Source organism: Rhinolophus sinicus, chromosome 17 (assembly GCF_057876585.1).
Source record: "Rhinolophus sinicus isolate RSI-liver-muscle chromosome 17, RSI-T2T, whole genome shotgun sequence".
Lineage (NCBI taxonomy): Eukaryota > Metazoa > Chordata > Mammalia > Chiroptera > Rhinolophidae > Rhinolophus > Rhinolophus sinicus.
Genome location: NC_142517.1, coordinates 148,203,820 through 148,226,216, shown reverse-complemented (window position 1 = coordinate 148,226,216; position 22,397 = coordinate 148,203,820). Strand labels below are relative to the sequence as shown.

Below are 22,397 nucleotides of genomic sequence, written 5' to 3'. Positions count from 1 at the left end.
CGAGAGCCTGGAAACTTCTCTCTGGGACTCTGTCCCCACACCAAGGAATACAGTAATGCCTTTTAATAGGATGCATGGAGTCAAGCTCCAACTAGGAAAACAGCAACAGCTATAAGTATTCAACACAGGGAGAATTTAATTCATGTCATTTTTAAAACAGGTGATAGAAGGGTTGAGAAACCAAAGAGAGGCAGTGATTTTCAACAGGATAAAGCCACTACAATCCTTAAACTAGAAGAATAAAGGGAAAGGGAATGTCATTGGAGGGTCGGGTCAGGAGTTACGGGGCATTTGGCAAGAGCTAGAGCATGGGGCAGGGTGGGGAATACCTTGCATTTCTCATCCTCTAGCTCTATACTTTCCCACTCTTTCTTCCCATTGGTCACACCTGGCTGGCAGCTGACTCCTAAGGAAGGCAGGGAAAGCTGCTTGCAGGATCAGCTCCCCACAATACTGAACAAAGAAGGGGAAAGAAGAGCCAGGAATGGATCAGAGGGCAAACAGGCCTAGGACTCTGAACCCTCATAATTTTATTTATTTTTTTAAAATTCACTGTTAACAAATCTTGGTTTGATGTTATAATTTACACTAGAAGATCAAAGTTATTTGCAATGGATTCCTTCATTGAGTTACCAAAGTCTGTGCAGTTTGGGGGATGAGCCATTAAAATCAGGACTTTATTAGAAGGGATGGTGATGTACCTATGTCCATATTTTGAACTGATGTTGGGAGCCCTGTTAATTTTGCTGAATTTCTTTTAAATTTTTATAAGAACACAACTTGCCTTAATTTCTTGCTTTTTTTAAATGCAGAAAGCCCCTACCTCTATAACCTCTGTTGTTCTTTTCATTTGGAATACTGAGAATCCCTTATTGATTTTCTTGTTAACCTTCTATTTATCCATTTGAAGGTTGCTGAGATTTGCTTATACTCTAACTTCAATGATATTTTCCAAAATGAATTTTCTATCACCAAAACTATACTGCACAGGACATGGCAAATATTTGTGTTCATTCCTTTGAAGCCTCAACCTGGCTGGCACCACTCTCTAAATATAGATCAGGATTAACTGAGTAATAAGGCAGAGTGCACAGTAGTTTCTTTAATAAATTTTTCAATACTGTTACTGTAGAGAAGTCTTTTCAAAGGATTTAACCTCAGGTAGACAGAAACTTTGGAAATATTGAGAAATGTCCACATTCTAAAACCTTCACTATGTTTGAAAAATTGTAATAAGCTTTATGCTATCAAGGAGCTCCAAATAAAAGATTTTCCATATTTTCAGTCTCCGATTTCATAAATTTCAGTGTGATTATTTTGTTTTTTCTTTTGTCTTGATGAAACTGGTTTCTTCACTGTATTTCTACTGGTCCTAGATCCAAGCTTTGTTTCCCACCTATAAAACTGGGCATGTTTCAATTTTAGCATGTGTACTTTAATTCTCCCTCTTTTAAGTTTTTAAGGGTAAGGACAATGGTGAATGGAACTGATCACATTAAAAAGAGATAAGAAGTAAGCGAAAGAATTTTGATTTAAAACTATGTGAGAAGCTGGGAGTGTCAGGAAAGTAGCAGTGAAAGAAAAAAATACCTCCTTCTATGCTGCGGAAAAAAGAACTTTAAGACAAAATTAAATTAGAGATACCAAACATTTTATGGGAAAGGAAGACAGATGTGCTTTTGGAACCGGGAAAATACTGGTTAACTTTTAGTTGTGATCACACTTTGGTGGTGTCTATGTGAAGCAAATGTTTTGGCTTTAAATGTGTTTCTGTAGCTTTTATGTTTTCTGCCTTCACCAACCTGGAGACAGGAGAATAACGCAGATTCTGACTCTCTCATGAGGGTCAATCAGAAGATTTTTGGCTGTCCCACAAATACCACTCACTGATAAACACTTTAGTGTTTTTCAGTTGAACACTTCGTCTTAATGACCACACATGCCAGATTTGGGGGCAAAATTGGAGAAAGTGACCCTATTATATTTTGGTACCTATAATTCATCCACTCGCATGAAAAAAAGTGTTGAAAAGAGCCTAAGACATCAATAATTATATCTGCTGTCATGCAAATGAGGAAGCACATAGTGACAACTATTTTTTCCTCTTAAAATAGTTTTAATGGTATAGTTGAATTCATTCTTTTTCTGATGTGACCCTAATAGATCTTATTTTTGTAAAATGTACAAAATAATAAGTTGTCAGGCGCTGAATTATTCTACATTTGGTTATTATATTTCCATGAGACACTGGGTGCTCATATTAGTAATTTCATACCTGCACACAATTATGTCCTTTAGTGTCCTAGAATGTTAGTGTTGAAATGGGGCTTAGAAAACATCAGTCCTTCATTTTGAAATTGAGAAAAACTGAGGCAGAGAAAGGCTGTGACTTCTGCAAGGCAGCACAGAGAGATACAATGAAGACATAATTAAAACCAGAATTCCCTAGTCTTCCACCTCTCAGCCCAGTGAACCCTTCAAGATACCATTTTGTCTCCATTGTGAATCATTTTCCCAATCATTTTAACTCTATCCATGCCAGCTCACTTCAAAATTTTGCTTGCAATTATATATCAGCATCCTAGAAAATTTGGAGTTCATCTGTCTGAGACATTTTGCTCATCAGGAGATAGTCTTACTAGTCCATTAACTGATAGTCCCAAGAAAATAGACTACCTCCAGTTGTATATGGGCACCTTAGTAGGCAAAAGTGTCAGGGTGTGGGATAGAGCTGCCTAAGTATGGAAGCTAGAACAGAAATTCCCCCCCAAATTTTACCTATAGAGAAAGCCCCCTTTAAGTGTCAGTTTTGATGAAATTCCAGAACGTTTAAAGATGATAGATCTTTGGAAAATTCAAATGTTCTATGTTCAAGGCCTATGCTATGTTCAAGACCAAAAAGACATGCAAAATGCTCTGGGACAGAGAGCATGAGTCCTGGAATGCATGCCCACGCTGCTTCTACTGGGCACCCTTTAGAAAACTCCCCAAATTAACAGGGTAACGTGGGCCTGGCCCCACAAAAACCTAGATAAATAATTCAAGTGGAGTTTGAGGAAAGAAAGGATATGGTCCAGATATAGAACGCGATGTAGGAGGCACCCCATGAGATGCAAACACACGGATATACTTTAAAATATGCTAGATCAGGACATTTAGGATGCAAGTTTTTTGTTGTTTTGAATCGAGGATTTACTACCCTCCCCCCCCCCCCCCCCCACACACACACACAGCCTATCCGTACTAGAATGCGTGTGGGAGAGCAGAGAAAAAGCTTCAAGTGTTCTAAATCAATCTGGGAGTAAGGACTTCGACCCCTTTTCTAAACTCGTGGCCAAGTTCCCTCCTGCCTCCCGTTCCCCCGCGAGGAAGTAATCCTCGTTAAGTCCCGACCCTCGGTTGTCCCACCGGGATGGGAGGACGCTGGCTCGGCTCGGTCTTTCCCGCTCGCGAGCGACTTCTCCGTGCGGGGCCTGGGGAGCCCGGCGGGGAGGCTGGGGGGAGGCCGCAGGAGGGCGGAGGGAGGCTGGGGAGGTCGGCCGGCGGTTTTATTGTTTCCTTCGCCCTCCTCCTCCCGCGCCTCGCCCCCGGCGTCACTGGAAAGCAGCCCGAGCCTCCCGGCGGCGGGTTATTTATAGAGAGGGCTGCGCGCGCGTCACGGAGCCCGGCCGGGCTGACGGGGCCGCTGACGCGCTTGGCCGCGGGGCCGAGTCCACGGGACTGCGCGCTGGGCTCCCTCGACAATGGGCTCCTGTGTGTGCAGCTGCCGCCGCCGCTGGGGGCTGGGGGAGGGGGGCTGGTGGCCGCTCCCCGACACCCCTCCCTCCCGCCTGCGACCCCCCGAAAGGTGACCTGCCTTTTCTGCCCCAGGCCGGGACTGGACCCCGCCAGCTGCTCTTATTTATTCATTTATTTTTTATTTTATCAGTAAGTTCCCTTTGTCCCAGCCTCCGCTTGCACTTACCCCGTTTCCCCCATTCCCCCCTAACACGGTGAGTGAGGGGGGTTAACCAGCCGGGGGCAACCACTTTTTGCGTCCCGGGGAGCGGGATCCACACAAGGCGCGCCCAGCGGGGGATGCGGTGACCGAGGGGCCGGGAGCGCCGGGCAGGTAACGTATCCTGGACCCAGAACGGGGCTTTGTTTGGAGTGGGGGAGGGTAGCTGGGGTGGGTGTGAACGCCCAACAATCCTTCCGGGACTCCTATCGCCGAACTCCTTCGTCCTTCTGGCCTCAGCGCAGGAAGCCAATGTGGGTGTGTAGCGCGAAGAGCGAAAGAGAAACTTCTGCGTGACTAGATGAGGCTCCTCCCGAAAGGCCAACATGCTAGAGAACATCCCAACCCCCCGCAGCCTCCAGCCGCCCCTCCCCCACCCACTCTCACCCATTGCCTCCCACCGGTAGCCTGGGACTTTGGAGTCCTTCCCTCTCGCCCCCCCACCCCCACTGCGGGATTTGTTCTTTTACGCCCCCGTACTGCGGAAGGAGGGGCTGGCAAGGATTTTAGGGACATCCTGGGATGCGGCGACCAGCTCTGAACCCTCCCCTTTCAGCTGCCGGGAGCTGGGAAAGCTTACTCTGGAGCTTCTCGCACGTGGCAGGCAGGCAGAGAACTTGCTCTGCCTTCTAGGAAATTGCAATCGATTTGTAACGCAGTTTCGCTAATTGGGAGTTCAAAATTAAAGTTTAATAAAGCATTTGTGTCGTCTCGTCTAATTGTGAAAGCTTCCATCCGTCCTGGTAGATAGACTCTAAGTCTCAAGTTAATGGCGCTAAACTAGATTTCCCTCCCAAGTACAATTCCGTCAGCCGGCGTCGGCGCAGCTGGATTTCCGTAAAGTACAGATGTTGCTAATGGCAGCTTAAGCACGGATGGGCAGATAGCATACGGAATGCAACATGTTGCCATATGGTTCTTTTAGCCTTTCACCTCCAGGGATATCAATCACATATATTCTGGGAGGAACTTAATGGCTCTCTGAACGGCAAAATGAATTACCTGGTACAATTTATATCCCTTGACCTGATACGTTGTAACAACATGAAGATAGCATCTCACAGTTTCTGTGATATAAATTGAGCTACAGAGCCACATTTCAAATTCTACATCTATTTGTAGTTTGAGGGGATCTGTCAAATCATTCTGGTGTGAAATCTGTTTCTGTATTGCCTTTCCCCCTCCCACCTCTGGATGATACAAAGTTTATAAAGTTTAGCAAAACTGTTGTCTTGGAAATGGCCCATCAGACCACCAACTAGTAATCTATGAGGGTGTGAAGACATGGAAAATATGATTCCCAGAGTTGGTTACTTAAGAGTTAGCAATTTTTAGGAGCACCATACTTTTGGAACCCAGAAAATTAAAGGACTCCTAGGAAAAATAGGTATTCTGCGGGTCCTTTCAATATAACTCCTAAATCCATTTCATGAAACTATTTGAAATTATGTTTAAAACAAAACCTCATTCTCAAACTTTGGAAAGTAACTTACAGAAAACAGTGCTTAGAAATAGGAAATATGAGGAGGACCTCCTCAGCAAACCCTTTTCTGTACACACACCCCCACATGCAGTGTGTCTACTTCAACTTGAATCATGTATGTGGTGGTACTGGTCATTTTTTTCCACCACCACTACTCCTCCCCCCATGTCTGTGACAGCATACTGAGGTCATTGTTTAGAGCCTAGTGAAATGATTCTGTAATATTTCACAGGTCTTATTTTTAAATATCCTGGTGATTAACAATATGTTTAATTTATTGTCTAATTTCAGATTATAGACATGGTGTCTTTTACTGTATACTCCCTTTTTCCTTCACTAATGCAGAGGCAACACTGAAAAACATGAAACTTAAGGGTAAAAAAAGTAAAATAACCCACTGCAACATTTTTTACTTTTACCCATTATGGGATATCCGAAAGCTATAGACATGGTAACTTTTAAAAGATTGTGCTTCCAACAATATGTAAACCAGATTAATTCATGTGAACTGATACACTAGCAAAATACACAAAATAGACATAAACTGTCTGAAAAAGTATATATTCTCAGTCATATCAAGCTTCAGAAAGTTAACATTTTGAAAGTTTGTCATGTCCTTTCAGAATCATTTTGAAATTACAAGATGTTTCTCCTTTTGTAATGGTTGGTAATTTAGTAGGTTGGTGCAAAAGTAATTGCGGTATTTGCAATTATTTTTAACCTTTTAAACCGCAATTTCCTTTGCACCAACCTAATAGTGCTTGAGCAATAATTTTGATAATTATTATCAAATAATATAAGATCTTTTGTGTATAGCTGAAAATCTTATACAGAACAAATTAAGATATATCCGAGTTATGGCAACCTTTTCTGGGGGCTATTTTTGGTAATCTTTCAATGGCTGAGATTTTATTTCTCTCTGTAACATCAGCACTCAATGAATTTTAGCCTTGATCAGTAGTGATCTTCTCAATAATGACTCCATCTCCATGACTTCTGAATAGACAGTGACTGTGTGCTCCAACCAGCCACACAGAACTCACCTTATAAAGCTGTTATTGTCATGAGCAGATATTACAGCCTTTTGTTAGGCCTTATGATTGTTAATGTGTTCCTCCTTCAAAAGCCAGGCCGAAAGTCCTGCTGTGCTTCATTTCAGAATTCAAGTCCATTAGTAAATAAAATCCTAACCAGCACTATTTGCTTTTTCTCAAGTTATAACATTACATTTACTTTATGAATAATTTCCGGCCCTTTTGTAGACATAAACTATGTGTATTTTTGGTGTACATATACAGTAACAAAACCAAGATACGTACCTTGCATCTTGGCTTTTATTTTGTATGAAGATTTGATGGATTTCTATTGTTACTCTAAATGAGGTGACTGTCTGCAAGGCGATCCCCATAGCTGGAAAATATTAGCATTGTTATTGTCTATCAGGGAATCGCTTTCTATTTTTTTGAATTTTCAACTCCACCTCTCTCTTTCAATATTGCCCTTCCATGTTGCTAATCTGAGAATTAGTTTGGATATGAAAACTTTTGAAAATGTGTTTGTATTGGCCAAAAAGATTTTCACTAGTATTTCTGGTTGCCTGCTGGTGGTTTACTGCCTTTAGCTGGCATGTTTGTTTTAACTGAAAAATGAAGAAATACTATTAGGACAAGGTATATCCCCCATGCTCTAAGTAATTTGAATTGTGATATAACCTTAGTTGCTTTCTTATGGTTTTTACTCATGAATATTTTAAAACATTTAAAATAGGGCAGATTTCTGCATTTCTCAAGGTGACATGGGACAAGTTATGGATAGGCATTAGGCCTTTAATAGAACTCTTCATTTAAATTAAAGGGTGTGGGGAGGACAGCCAGCAGGAAAAGAGTGTATAGTCCCACTGCACTGGCCCTGTTTGCTTTTCAGATTTAAACCCCACATTGCTGCATTGCAAACTTATTTCTCTCTTTTATAGCATTTCATTTTTTAAAGAATTTTTTTTAAAACTGTCAATCTGTAAATATTTAACTAGTCAAGCAGGAAACAGTCTTTTCTTCTCAGCTATATGCAGTTTTGTTTTTATCTTGGTTAGTGTGAGTGCCATGTAAATACCACATACAAATTTGACCTTGTTTTCCTTACTTTGAAGATTGACAGGGGCTTCTTTAATTAACCTTGTTCTCTCTTTCATGTTCTGTATTCAGATATTGAAATACAGTATTTTTATACATTTATAAGATTGTGTTTGCATTTATTTAATTTATGCTTCTTTTTTTAAAGCATGTAGCCTTGAATGTTTGTTCTACATTTTTTTTTTCTTCACATCATTACTCTGGTACTGCTTGATGTAACTTGATTAGCTCCCTCCCCAGTCATGATTGGTAATTAAAATAGGCATTAAAATTAGTCACTTAGCAATTTTGCTGTTCAATTGGCAATTAAATTACTTAATTGCAATTAAAGTCCTAATTTTAATTGGCAAAATGATAGATGTAGATTTAAGATAATATGTATAAATACTTTAATAAGTGTCTATATAAGGATTACTTAATTACTCAACTTCAAGTTTATGCTGTTAACTTTAGAACTTTTAAGAGAGCAATGAAATTTGTATTACATCTATTCAAAGGAAATGGTAATTAGATTTATTACTTATCACCACAAGGGTCCTTGCTATAAGTTACTTTTGTAGTGTTAAAATTGTAGGCTTGATAATTACAGAATTATGATGAGAAAACAGGCATATATGTCTTTGTTGTAATATATCAATATCATATCTTTATTTTTTATTAAACTGAGAAGTTCCTATCCACCAGTTTGTTTGAGGAAAGAATCATAAAGTAGTTATTTTATCGTTAAAAATAAAACAACAACTAGCCAGCTAAGATACAGACATAAAAACTGTTGCAAAGTGTATGTTGTTTTATCTACTTAAAGAAAATGCTATATAACACTGTAATGGTTACTAATGTTAATAGCTATTTTTAAAATTTCAAGTGTCCCAGATATTTTTTTTTAGCATATAGCAACTTATTTTTCACAATTTTTAAAATGCCTTTTAGGACTTCATACATTGTAATGACTCCCATGTTTATTGAAAGTAGCAATGAAATCTAAACCCAAAACTTGCTTAATCAAAATTAATTGTTACAGAAGAAAATACTGGTAATTGCCAGGGTCTGAGAAGGGTGCAAAATGGAGAGTTATTGTTTAATGGCTATAGAGTTTCAATCTTGTAAGATGAGAGTTCTGGAGATGGATAGTGGTGATCGGTGCACAACAGTGTGAATGTATTTAACACCACTGAACTGTACACTTAAAAATGGTTAAGATGGTTAAATTTTATGTTATGTGTATTTTGCCACAATAAAAAAGAAAATATTAAGTGCTTAATTTAAAAGCAAGTATGTAAGAGATGGTTTCTGATAGTCAAGCAGTAGAGAAAAAAGTGAAAAATTTTTATTATGCAAAATACTTTTTGAGTGGCATGAGGTTTTACCATATGTTCGGTTTTATAATTTTAATTTATAAGTAGATGCTTCTAGAGAAAAAGTCCAGCTTTCTTCTGCACATCTTTACACATTTCTAGAACTGAGTTCTGATTAGAAGGAAGAAAGAATTTTTAAAGTCTTTGCATTAAGTGGTTTTTTGGTGAAAAATGAGATAAATAAAAGCCACAACTACCCAAAATGTGAATATCAGCTAAGCAATTAACTTGTTCTCTAAACATCCTATAAGAACAGAACAAATTATTGGTTAGTTAATTTTTTGTTAATGCAAATGAAATGGCAAAAGCAAAAAACCCAAAACCCTCAATATAGAAAAAGGATTTTGTATTTTCAGAAACTGAGTTTTTTCAGAGTAAAAATGTTTTTCTTCTATGACTAAAGTAAAACTTCCTGCCAAATGGCAACGAATGCCATCAGTGTCAGTTTGTCCAAATGTAACTTAAAACATATATCTCATTTTTATGTTAAAATAGGTTCTATTAAGTAATTTTATTTTGGAATGTCCTAAAGTTACCTTGCCTCTTACTTCATAACATGTATGTACTGTATATTCACTATATCTGAATTCTAAGGGCTACTCTGAGTTCATTTTGGGAGACTAGTGAAATAACTCCCTGAAGGCCCCTTTTCCATGCATTAAGGTAGAAAATCCTATGGGATTACATCCATGTTTGCTTTTTAAATTATACCAAAAGCTCAATTTTATTAAGTATAATCTGCCTAGACGTGCAAAATAAAATGCTTTGCTTTATATGTGAGTGTATGTATTCATTATATTGATTTTTTTATAAAAATATTTTTCCATACATGTGCCAATATGTTCTGCTTAATATTGGTTACTATGATAAAAGATAATATAGTAGCATTACTTTCCTAAATGCTTTTCTGAGGTTATGTAATAGTAGTATATATTGACAGTAATAATAATTTTAAATTTATTTTAGTTGGTTTCAAAAAAAGGAGCTACTTACAGATAGGGTGAATTTTTACTCTCATTTATTTTAAATTATTAAGGAAATAAACCATCATTTTGGGGTAACTTTACACATTCATACATGGCAGTAATTTAAAATTAGATTCTGGGTCCTCCAAAAACATTATTGTCATTTTAATTGAGTTATAAAATAGTTTATATTCAGGAATCTATTTATGTTCAAGAATCTTGAAGGCTTGCAGTCATATAAATACAGAATTTCAGTTTCTTTTAGCCTAAAGCATCATTTTAACATTTTCTAAAAGGTTGTTCAATTCTACATTTTGATTCCATTATGTGTGTAATTAAATGTCTATGCACAAAAGCATTCTCTTATGTACTAGCAAATACACCCACAGGAATCCTCTTCTAAACTATAATTTATTTAAACATGTAATCATAGGAGTTTAAAACATGCTTTCATTTTTCCAAACTGTATGCCAGTTTGAACTGCTTGGTGATAAAATGAGAGATTTTATTACCATTTTGATTTTTTTCCCCTGTGACCTAACAGTAAGTGAAACATGAGCAGGAGGAAATAAAGAAAATCTATTGTGAACCTGATTCTGTGTATTAAACTGTTTCCATTTCCCAGAAAAAAAAGAAGAGAATCAAAGATTTGTAGTTATTTATGAATTCCACCACAATATGAATATTTGGGCCTGCATCATGCTCTCCTCTGGCTTGGCCTAAGTAGTAAATAGCTGGGTGTGTGTGTGTGTGTATGTGTGTGTGTGTGTGTGTGTGTGTGTGTGTGTGTGTGTGTGATCCTCCCATAGCTGGGTGTGTGTGTGTGATCCTCCGGAACGTTGTGGAGTCGGGCCCCCTACTGACAGGATCTATCAATTACAGACATGGGCGGTTCTACTGAAACTTCGTTCCATCAGAATCTGGTGGGGAAAACAAGACTATGTAGTTTTGGCGAGGTCCGTCTTTACAGTTTCTGATTCCTGTGCTAGATCCTTATCACCTCGAGCACACCCGAGTCCTACCAAAAACGCCAACCTAAGAAGTAGCTTATCCAATAATTGGTTTAAGTGAGTTTTTTAGTCTTGCATCCGGTGTGTCTTCCTAAGAAGTAACTCTTCCTAGGAACTAGAATAGGACTTGGAAGAGAACAGAGAACTCTTTTACGGATTGTAGGATAGAAGGAAAAAGTTCACCTTTTCTCTTATTTTAATGTTATATTTAATCACTTCATTCCCAGTTAAAAATAATTATTATAATAAGCTGCTGTGGAAACTGCTTCTCCATCTTGAGTGCATTAAGACTTGAGCAAAGGCTCTGTTATCAAGAAACCAGTTTCTCGACAGGTTGCTGTTACAGAGTATCACAGACATCACAGTATGTCTTCCTTGGAGCTCATTTTAAGAACTCCAGAACACTTTTCCACTCTCGGAGAAAATTCTCAAGTTGTCCCCAGACTCAACCCACGCTAAAAGCCAAGTGCTTTTTTGTTGTTTGTTTTTCTAATGGCATTAAGGGAGGGGGCAATGAGGAGGAAATGTATCTACTTAGATGGTGCCTATTTGTGTATAGAGGGTAACAGTCACAACCTTAAAGTTCTCCTGGCCTCCGCTTTCCTAGGAATATATTAAAAAATAATAACTGCCACCCCAGCGTGGCTGCGCTTGAGTTTGCCTGAAAATAGCTACCGGGAGCCTGACCCTCCGCTGGGATCAAGGAAAGCTTCCCCTGGCCGTGGCCCGCTTGCTCCCTGGCGGAAGGGGAAGGGAACCCGGGAGGGCGCCACCGAGCTAGAGCTGCTTCTATTTTGGGCCCAGCCGAGCGGGTGCGTCAATGCCTGCGCCCCTGCGTCACCGCCACCCCCACCCCTTTCCTTCTCCCCTGCTCTCCAAACTCTCACTTTTTCCCTTTCGTTCGCGTGGAATCGCTTCTGCCCACGGGTCTCTGACGCTACCGAGCTCATGCTAATAAGCTATTCTTCGCCTTCCTCCCCTAACCTCCCTACTCACACTGCCTCACCCGCGACACACACACACACACACACACACACACACACACTTCCTGGTCTAATTTTTTCTCGCGCCCGCTAGGGCACCGCTGAGCCGCGGCGGCGGTGGTAGCAGTAGCGGCAGTCGCAACATCTGGGGGAAACTTAAGGTGGTCACGTAGGTTTTCCCGAAATTGCTGTGCAGAAGAGCTTGCGGCTTCCCAGGGCGGTCGCAGGGCACCTAATGGCTAAGCTTCTCCAGCCTCAGGGGAACAGGAGGCGGCGGAGAACCCGCAAAGGCGGAGGTGCAGATTAGAGCTGAGCAGCTCAGCAGCGCGGATAGTTCCATGGCGCTTTCGGCCCATACCAGGAATACCAGGATGGGGGAGGGGAGTTACAAAAGCGCCCCAGCAGCTTGGAAACGAGCCCCGACGAGGGAGGCGGGGCGGCTGGAACCGTGCCTGCAGAGAGGGAAGACGCCCCCGAACCCTCCCTCCCCTCATCCCTGCCTCTTTCAGCCCCGCGGGAGAAGCCCTCAAAGGCCCGCCCAGCTACGGCCGAGGGACCCGCAAGGGGGTTCGCTCCTGGGAGAAGCGTCGTTTTCTTTGCTAGAGAGCGTCTTGCGCCCTCAGCGTGGCGGGTGGATTGACTTGCTAAACGGAGTTGGCGGCGACTCGGAGGGCTGTGGGGGTGCGACACGCTCCCACAGCCTGCCAAGGACCCTCTACTGGGAGGGCTTAGCGGAGCTACTCTACCCTCTCTTCCCATGTTTTGTCTTTCCCTTTTGGCTCTCAGGTGGAAACCGTGAGAGCCCTGGTGCTTTAGAGGAGGGTCGATTTATTTACCTTAAACTTGTGGAAGGGTTGGAGTTGGAGGGCACCGAGGAGTGTCTAAAGTATTAGAGTTGGCAAAAGGTGAGATTGGAGCATCTTTCTGCAGAAGGCGCACCTGTTGCCCGCTGCTCAGCTGCATTGTGTGCAAAATTGAAAGTGGACGACGCCTCACTCTGACTTTTGGGGTCCTTGAAGTGCTGGATCACTGCCTACCCCCTCCCTTCCCCTCTACTCTTTTTCCCACGTACATGTCCTCATTCGCACGTGGGCAATGAAAGGAAAGAAAGGAACAGAAATAGCCCCTACCTAGTCCCTTCCACCTTGTGAGTGTGTGTGTGTGTGTGTGTGTGTGTAAGAGAGAGAGAGAGAGAGAGAGAGAGAGAGAGAGAGAGAGAGAGAGAGAGAGAGAGAGAGACCAGATGAGAAGGCGGCCAGGGACAGGAAAAGGGAGAAGAGGGAGATGCACCGGGCTAGGGAAATCCCACCCCAATTGCCTGAGCCCTCTGAGTGTCTCGTGTCATCGGACATGTGTACGCGATTCCACTAATGGTGGTGACGATTGTGGGTGGGTGAGGTTAGGGCGCTGCCAGGCGTACCCCATCCCATGCGATTCCAGGTGCTGGTTACCTGGCTCACGCCAGGCTTCCCTTCCGCCCGGCTTTTGTTGCACCCTCCCCCACGTGTGAGCGGCGGGGCGGCAAAGGTGGCGCACGGGTTTCGGGAGGTGGGTGAGATGATGCGCCTCTGTGGGCTGCGCGGACCTGAGTGGAGAGGTCACACCTCTTTCGGAAAAAAAAAAAAGAGAGAGAGAAAAGAAAAAGAAAAACCAAGCTAGCTACCAAGGTGAACCCAGAGCGGTTCCCACCTTAAAATCGGCCCTGCTCGTGACGTCAGGTCGGAAATATACCAAAGCGAGCGCTGGCCAGGAGTCTGGGGAGAGCCGCGGCGCGGCGATTGGGCGACAGGCTGCTGACGCGCGCTGACGCGCGGAGACTTTAGGTGCATGTTGGCAGCAGCAGTGCGAGCCACATAAACAAAGGCACATTGGCGGCCAGGGCCAGTCCTCCCGGCGGCTAGCGCAAGGCTCCGCGGTCCCGCACGCCAGCCCAGCTGGCCGCCTTCCCCTGCTCCCTCCCAGCTCTCGGCGTCTCGGGTCCCTTCGCCCCTCTCGCCCACCCCTTCCCGACCCTGCACCCGGACTCCCAGAGGGAACTACACTTCGGCGGAGTTGAATGAATGAAGAGAGACGCGGTGAACTCCTAAGTGAGTAGTGCAGCCTGTGCAGCTCGCGTTCTTTTTTTATCCTTGTTTTGCACGTCTCTTCTTTCCATATGTGTGGTACACGTTCTCTGGAAGTGGGCGCCAGGGGCGCGGAGCGCAAGTGGGGCCGGAGAATGGGGAGTAGGTGCTCGCAGCTACGGAGGGCATTTGTCCGTATCCCAGCTGTGGCTCTAGCGGAGAGTTGGCTCCCAACATAGGCTTCCACGCTCCTCATTGGTGGACGTGGAAAGGAGACTTGCATAGTTCGGTGAGCTGCGGACCTGCCCGCGGAAATGTGCGCAAAGTTTGCTCTTAGTGCGGAATTGATTGTGGCCTTTGGATACAAGGACTCCAAGTCCTGTGTGTAAGAGGGGCCTGAACGCTGCCCACAAAGTAAGAGGGAGAGAGAAAGTTCTTCACTTTACGTGTTGCTTGGGAACGGTGTCACCACGACTGGCCAGCGTGCCAGCGTTTCCTGGCTATTGTTGAGTAAGGGGGGAGCGGGGCGTAGGGTGTCCTGTTACTAAGTTGCCTGAAATTTCTGGTTTTGACTTATGCCGCGCTTGTGTATGTGAATATGTCGGAGAGAAACAGAGAATATGTAAAGACTACAGTTATGAAGCTGTGAAGTTACCAGGGGGTTAATATCTATCACAGGCATATCTCTCAAGGGCTGGGGGAGGGGGGGAGGGGCGCGGTCAAGAGTCTTCTTTCTTAATACTTTTTCTGGTTAACCTCCCTCCCCCATGAAGAAAGATTCTGGAGGGGGCATAAGGAGAACAGAAGGAGTGGATGTTTGGCTTTCTTTTTCACTAGTAGTAAGATTGTCTATGCTTTAGAATGCCTTCCAAGTGCGAACATCTGAAAATGACTAGGATACAAGAATGCCTTGTTCCAGCAAGTAGGCAGACTGTGGAAGGCTGTACAGGGAAGGTGTTCAGCTTGCTATGGTTGGAAGCGCTTCTAACTTTGGTGCCAACACTAGATAAGTAGCATTGCCCACCCTCTGCAATTGACCTAAGATGCTCCTGGAAAAGTAGGGTCCTGTGTTCCCACCCCTTGGCTATTAAAGATGTTGAAAGATAAGTTTCCTGGAGAAGTGAATGCCAGTTCACCTGTATCCCTAATCCTAGTGTCCTGTCAAAAGTACTTAGGAAAGCCAGCCGCTTCCATTCAGATTGCCTTTGGGGCTGCCCAGGCCTTGCTAACATTTTGGAACTCGTGTGGAGGGGGAAATTTTATATTCTTGACTTCTACTTTCTTCCCTTCTCCCCAAAGAAAAACCAAGTTCACCAAAGAAAAAGAAATTGAGAAGGTTCCAATGCTATATTTTATTAAACTCTAGTTTCTTCTTATTCGGGTCTGAATTAAACTAAAATGGAAAAGACCTTCCTCTTCCACCACCCCCATACACCCTAGCAAAGGGGCTAATTTATTACATCATAAGTATTAAGTAAGTACATGGAATACCTTTGCTCCTTCAGAATTCTCTCTCTGAAAGATTTACATAGGGCAATGGGTGGCATTTTCTGTTGTTTCCCGCCACCTCTTTTACACATTCATTTCTACTGCCAAGTTTGGTGAAGGCTGCACACAAATTTCCAATGAAACAATCACAGAAGGCATAGAAGGGCCTGCCTGGTGAGTCCACAGATGCCTGGCGGAATCTGTCCGGAAAATCACCCTGAAGCTTTCTGTGTCTGTATTTCAGGGAGGAGATCTGACAGGCTGGAGTTCCCACTGCTTTTCTAAAAATCTTGGAAACTTTGCCCTTCATTGAATTACGACACTGTCCACCTTTAATTTCCTCGAAAACGCCAGTAACTCGGCTGAAGGTTAGTGCAACTTGATTTCTTTCTTTCCCTCCCGGGAGTTCCCTAAGTATCAAGACACAGGGCTACACGATCTTCCTCAGCAAACCCTGTAACTTAAGGTTTTCCCCGACCCATCGCCTTTTGGAACAACTTTCTCGTTGGGCAATTCAACTTCATTTCTAGAATGAGCTTGCTGAACCCGTGCTTCAGACGAAAGGTTCATTTTAGCGGGATTGTCCATAAAAGGGGGGGAGGGGGAGGCATTTGGAAATATGCGGGAATGGAGACCCTCAGTAGTTTTCTAGCTCTGGGTCTTTATTTGATCAGCCTTTCGATGCCCTGCACTGTTTTGCTCCGCAGCATTCGCTCGCCACCCTTCCTCTCGCGCCCCTACACGCTCTCTGATCGCCGCAAGCTGCTGGTGTAGCTCCAGGTGTGCCCGAGCCCGGGAGAAAGTGTTCAGTTGACCAGGCTGAGTGTATATTACCCTGTTTCATTTCCAGCCATGCCTTGTGTTCAGGCGCAGTATGGGTCCTCGCCTCAAGGAGCCAGCCCCGCTTCTCAGAACTACAGTTACCACTCTTCGGGAGAATACAGCTCCGATTTCTTAACTCCAGAGTTTGTCAAGTTTAGCATGGACCTCACCAACACTGAAATCACTGCCACCACTTCTCTCCCCAGCTTCAGTACCTTTATGGACAACTACAGCACAGGCTACGACGTCAAGCCACCTTGCTTGTACCAAATGCCCCTGTCCGGACAGCAGTCCTCCATTAAGGTAGAAGACATTCAGATGCACAACTACCAGCAACACAGCCACCTGCCCCCCCAGTCCGAGGAGATGATGCCGCACTCCGGGTCGGTTTACTACAAGCCCTCCTCGCCCCCGACGCCCACTACCCCGGGCTTCCAGGTGCAGCACGGCCCCATGTGGGACGACCCAGGCTCCCTCCACAACTTCCACCAGAACTACGTGGCCACTACGCACATGATCGAGCAGAGGAAAACGCCGGTCTCCCGCCTCTCCCTCTTCTCCTTTAAGCAGTCGCCCCCTGGCACCCCGGTGTCTAGCTGCCAGATGCGCTTCGACGGGCCCCTGCATGTTCCCATGAACCCGGAGCCGGCGGGTAGCCACCACGTGGTGGACGGGCAGACCTTCGCTGTGCCCAACCCCATCCGAAAGCCCGCGTCCATGGGCTTCCCTGGCCTGCAGATCGGCCACGCGTCGCAGCTGCTCGACACGCAGGTGCCCTCACCGCCGTCGCGGGGCTCTCCCTCTAACGAGGGGCTATGCGCCGTGTGCGGCGACAACGCGGCCTGCCAGCACTACGGCGTGCGCACCTGTGAGGGCTGCAAAGGTTTCTTTAAGGTGAGCAAGGACAGGACAGAAGCAGAGGAGACAGGTAGGGGCCCCCTAGTGTCCGGAGCCTCAGCGAGCGCGCTCTGCCTGGGTCCAAACAGTCCAGCCCCAGCTGGTTCCCGCGTGTCCAACTCCCGGGGTCCGCACAGTTTGCCCTGCAGCCACCCACGGGCTGAGGCGGGGGCATCCGGGTGCCTGATAAAGGGAAGTAGGAAGACTGGGAAACTCGGGGTCGCATCCCCCACACGTAGCCGACCCGGCAGGCCTCCGCCCCAAGTTGCTGCAGCGGGAGTTGGAAAAGGGTCATTTGCATGTGCTCGGAGCTGTCTTCTCTGCTCAGATTGAAATTGGTTAGGACAGAGAACCGTGTCTGAGCTAACCAAGTGGAACAGAATTCCCTATGGTCAAATTAAGTGATCTCTTTATTTCGCCATCCTGATTGAATAATCTTATCATTTTAAATAGAGAAGGTCTCCAAGGAATGTAAATAATATGAATGCCCACGGATTTGTATTTACTGAGCGTTTCCTTCTCCTTCTCTTGGCATATAAAACACAGCAAGGAGCGGCAAGGTTAGCTCAAATGTTAACGCTATCAATTTTCTTCTGTAACATGCCCTGGGGTTGGGGGCGGGGGGGGGGAGGAAAAAGAAAAAGAGAAGGAAGAGGAAAAGGAAAAAAAAATAAAAGGAGTTGTGTGTATGTGTTTGTTTGTGGGGAGGGAGTGTAGACCTCAGCCTTTAGAAATTGTCTCTGGATTCCCTGGGTTGCTGGATTTTAACGAGAAAAATAATTTTAGGCCTCTATTGTCTCCTTTTGCAGCGCACAGTGCAAAAAAACGCAAAATATGTATGTTTAGCAAATAAAAACTGCCCAGTGGACAAGCGGCGCCGGAATCGCTGTCAGTACTGCCGATTTCAGAAGTGCCTGGCTGTTGGGATGGTCAAAGAAGGTAGGTTCCTGCAAGCAGCCGACCCTCAGTCTGTGCCCTGTGAAACCGCGGTTTCTACTCCAACCCTACTTTCCACTACCAGAGCCGGAGGTTTCCCGGTTCCCCCAATCCATGTCCGGCCTCCACGACCCAGCAGCTAGCTGCCTGCTTGCCCAGCCAGCACTAGAGAAAGCCGCCAGGCTCTTCTCCTCTTTAACTATACGACCCATCTGAAAGAAGACATAAAACAACCCCGCATTTTTTATGCTTCTCGACAGTAAAGGTTTTACAAGCAGTGGGGCCCTGCGCCGCCGGGCCGGGCGCCCCGCGGCTGCGGCCTTCCCCGGGGAGGGGCTGCGGTAGCAGCTGGGTCCCGCTTGCAAAAGCGGTGCTAACCCGGCTCTTTCTTCGCAGTGGTTCGCACGGACAGTTTAAAAGGCCGGAGAGGTCGTTTACCCTCGAAACCGAAGAGCCCACAGGAGCCCTCTCCCCCCTCGCCCCCGGTGAGTCTGATCAGTGCCCTCGTCAGGGCCCATGTCGACTCCAACCCGGCTATGACCAGCCTGGACTATTCCAGGGTAAGAAGCTGGCGGGGATATCATGTGGACAAACCGACGGATGGGCAGGAACCCCCTCCCCACACCCATCAGTAACCCCCCAGACTCAAGGGATAAAGGAGACAAGCAAGGCTGTGGTTTCACTGCTCTGGGCAGAGACACAGGAGACAGACCGACACTCAAACTCTGTTGATGGGGTTATGGACATGAAGACAGGACAGAGGAAGGAAGAGAAGAAATTAGGCCACAGGGGTCAAAATCCCTGCTAGCCCCCTTCCCACTGCCACCGCACACACACACACACACACACACACACATACTCACACACTAATGCCTCTGATGCCCAAACCAGAGGTGGTGCAAAAGGCCCCCCTTGGATTTTATCCCTAATCTTACACTGAGACGCTTTAATCCTCATCCTGTCTGGCACTGTCAGAGTGGGGGCTTGCGTGGGGGTCTGGGAAGGGGAAGAGAGAGGGTGTGAGGAATGGCAGTGGGGTGGAGGATCAAGTAGAGTTCTCTTTTACCCCAGCTGTGAGAACTGTGTGGGCTTTAATTGGAAGTATGTCAGGCAAACCTAGAAGTCACTGCAATTTTATTAAGATTTGCAAAGGGCGTCTCTGCTCGAGACCCACTCTGGGACTGGCATGAATACTAACGTGTCAATTGTTTTGTGGAGATAAGAATGAACGTTTCCCAGGGCTGGATGACACTGTATTTAGTCTGTATGGAAATGGTAATTTACATATTTAAAGCAGCGACCTCATAGCACCATCCCTAATTGAATTAATTGCCCCAGAACATCTAATTTCCGTACTGGTCAGAGAGAGATTTAATTGTTATAAAAACCTGGCTCCCCTACTAGAATTGGGGTTAGCAATTTCACGGGTTATATATTTTAGAGAACCTCATTAAGTGCTTTTAAAAATGAAATTCCAGTTCCAGGCGAACCCTGACTATCAGATGAGTGGAGATGACACCCAGCATATCCAACAATTCTATGATCTTCTGACTGGCTCCATGGAAATCATCAGGGGCTGGGCGGAGAAGATACCCGGCTTCGCTGATCTGCCCAAAGCCGACCAGGACCTTCTTTTTGAATCGGCTTTCTTAGAACTGTTTGTGCTGCGATTAGCATACAGGTAACTGAAGAGGCAATCAGGGAGGTTGGGAAAGGAGGAATCAACAAAAGAAAAGAAAGAGAAAAAAGGAAACAAAGGGGGGGGGGAGGAAGAGAACAGAATAGGAAATGAAAGAGGTTAAAAGGAGGGAAAGGAGAGTAGACCAAAGGAAGAGAAGGGAAGGAGTGAGCCCAGAAGTCTTGGATGAATGGAATGGAGGTGGGGTAGGGGGCGTTCTTGATATGAAATTAAACCCATTCAAGGTCCACTGGTCTACATTTTATTAACTCTTCGGTAATTAGGTGCCTCTTAAATCCCTCATTTATTGCTCTTCAAGTAATTAGTTGTTTAGCTTTCTCTCTCTCTTTTTCTCCCTCTCTCTCTTTGGTATTAATTGCAGGTCCAACCCAGTGGAGGGTAAACTCATCTTTTGCAATGGGGTGGTCTTGCACAGGTTGCAATGCGTTCGTGGCTTTGGGGAATGGATTGATTCCATTGTTGAATTCTCCTCCAACTTGCAGAATATGAACATCGACATATCTGCCTTCTCCTGCATTGCTGCCCTGGCCATGGTCACAGGTCAGTACCACAGGTGCAGGGCACTTCTCCAGAACTACCCAGCAAGATTATCCCGGTTTTCCCTTGCCATCGATCCTCGTTGGTCTTGTCAGCTAGCTAACTGCCTCTGTATTCCTCTTTTGTTTCTGATTGTTTTCTGCAGAGAGACACGGGCTCAAGGAACCCAAGAGAGTGGAAGAACTGCAAAACAAGATTGTAAATTGTCTCAAAGACCACGTGACTTTCAATAATGGGGGGTTGAACCGCCCCAACTATTTGTCCAAACTGTTGGGGAAGCTCCCAGAACTCCGTACCCTTTGCACACAGGGGCTACAGCGCATTTTCTACCTGAAACTGGAAGACTTGGTACCACCGCCAGCAATAATTGACAAACTTTTTTTGGACACTTTACCTTTCTAAGATCTCCTCCCATGCACTTCAAAGGAACTGGAAAGAAACTTAAAACTATCCAAAGGGGGCAAGTCACAAGGGCAGAGATATCCCCCTGAGCTGCTTGAGCTCTAGCTGGCCCCCACCCCTTCGATAAACCCCCTAGCCCCTTGATCCCTAAAGAAAAACAAAACAAAACAAAACAAAAAACTGTTGCTATTTCCTAACCTGCAGGCAGAACCTGAAAGGGCATTTTGGCTCGGGGGATCCTGGATTTAGAACACGGACTACACACAATACAGTGGTATAAACTTTTTATTATCAGTTTAAAAATCAGTTTAATATTCAGAAGAAAGATTCCTAATGTATGGGAAATGTTTGGCCACGTTTGGTTGTTGCAGTTAAGACAAATGTAATACACACACACACACACACACACACACAAAACACGCGCACATACATCGTAAGGGACCCACAAGTATTGCCCTTTAAAAGACTTCAAAGTTTTCTGCTGTAAAGAAAGCTGTAATATATAGTAAAACTAAATGTTGCGTGGGTGGCATGAGTTGAAGAAGGCAAAGGCTTGTAAATTTACCCAATGCAGTTTGGCTTTTTAAATTATTTTGTGCCTATTTATGAATAAATATTACAAATTCTAAAAGATAAGTGTGTTTGCAAAAAAAAGTAATAATAATAACTACACAATAAAGGGACCAGCATGTTGATTCTAGGTTGAAAATGTTATAGGCACTTGCTACTTCAGTAATGTCTATATTATATAAATAGTATTTCAGACACTATGTAGTCTGTTAGATTTTATAAAGATTGGTAGTTATCTGAGCTTAAACATTTTCTCAATTGTAATATAGGTGGGCACAAGTATTACACATCAGAAAATCCTGACAAAAGGGACACATAGTGTTTGTAACACCGTCCAACATTCCTTGTTTGTAAGTGTTGTATGTACCGTTGATGTTGATAAAAGAAAGTTTATATCTTGATTATTTTGTTGTCTAAAGCTAAACAAAACTTGCATGCAGCAGCTTTTGACTGTTTCCAGAGTGCTTATAATATACATAACTCCCTGGAAATTACTGAGCACTTTGAATTTTTTTAATGTCTATAATTGTCAGTTAATATATTATTTTATGTTTGAGTAAGAATTTTAATATTGCCATATTCTGTAGTATTTTTCTTTGTATATTTCCAGTATGGCACATGATATGAGTCACTGCCTTTTTTTCTATGGTGTATGACAGTTAGAGACGCTGATTTTTTTTTCTGATAAATTCTTTCTTTGAGAAAGACAATTTTAATGTTTACAACAATAAACTATGTAAATAAACAGAATTTTGTCTTCTTTCTGGGTCAGGAAAAAATGATGACCAAACAGCAATAGACAGAGATGAAGATGGATTTGGGAAAAGTCACTCATTCAACGTCTGAATTTCAAACTGACAGCCTAGATCTATTTTGACAAAAGGAACTGGGGAATTGAACTAATTTACAGAGAATTCAGTACGATATTTTTTCTTAACCAGAATTTTCCAGTGTAGCAACCTATATTTATCATAATCATTTGAAAATATCTTGACTTTTCTGTTAACTTTGCTAGTATGTGCTGCTTTCAGAAGAGAAATTCAGGAGACTAAAAGCTTCTG

At 44.1% G+C, this 22,397-nt stretch overlaps 1 protein-coding gene across 5 annotated transcripts; it reads left to right on the top strand.

Annotated features, from left to right (window-relative positions):
* Positions 1-3,359: 3,359 nt before the first annotated feature.
* NR4A2 (nuclear receptor subfamily 4 group A member 2) lies at positions 3,360-22,080 on the top strand. Of its 5 annotated transcripts, XM_074336560.2 has the most exons (9): positions 13,529-14,009; positions 15,718-15,841; positions 16,324-17,189; positions 18,002-18,131; positions 18,525-18,688; positions 19,607-19,809; positions 20,189-20,205; positions 20,310-20,367; positions 20,510-20,735. In XM_074336560.2, the coding sequence occupies exons 3-9, from the start codon at positions 16,326-16,328 to the stop codon at positions 20,595-20,597; spliced, it is 1,524 nt and encodes a 507-aa protein (XP_074192661.1). In that variant the 5' UTR covers positions 13,529-14,009; positions 15,718-15,841; positions 16,324-16,325; the 3' UTR covers positions 20,598-20,735. The 5 variants fall into 5 exon arrangements, with proteins under 5 accessions (XP_019582731.1, XP_074192661.1, XP_074192646.1 ...); XM_019727172.3 differs by lacking the exon at positions 13,529-14,009 and adding an exon at positions 3,360-4,111 and having other exon boundaries at positions 20,189-20,367; positions 20,510-22,080; XM_074336545.2 differs by having other exon boundaries at positions 13,533-14,009; positions 18,525-18,613; positions 20,189-20,367; positions 20,510-22,080.
* The last annotated feature ends 317 nt before the right edge of the window (positions 22,081-22,397 follow it).

Bases quoted from the DNA above. Each gene is read 5' to 3' on its own strand.
- NR4A2 (XM_019727172.3), top strand. From the start codon at position 16,326: ATGCCTTGTGTTCAGGCGCAGTATGGGTCCTCGCCTCAAGGAGCCAGC. The intron at 17,190-18,001 runs GTGAGCAAGGAC...CTCCTTTTGCAG, and splicing joins GCTGCAAAGGTTTCTTTAAG to CGCACAGTGCAAAAAAACGC. The intron at 18,132-18,524 runs GTAGGTTCCTGC...CTTTCTTCGCAG, and splicing joins TGTTGGGATGGTCAAAGAAG to TGGTTCGCACGGACAGTTTA.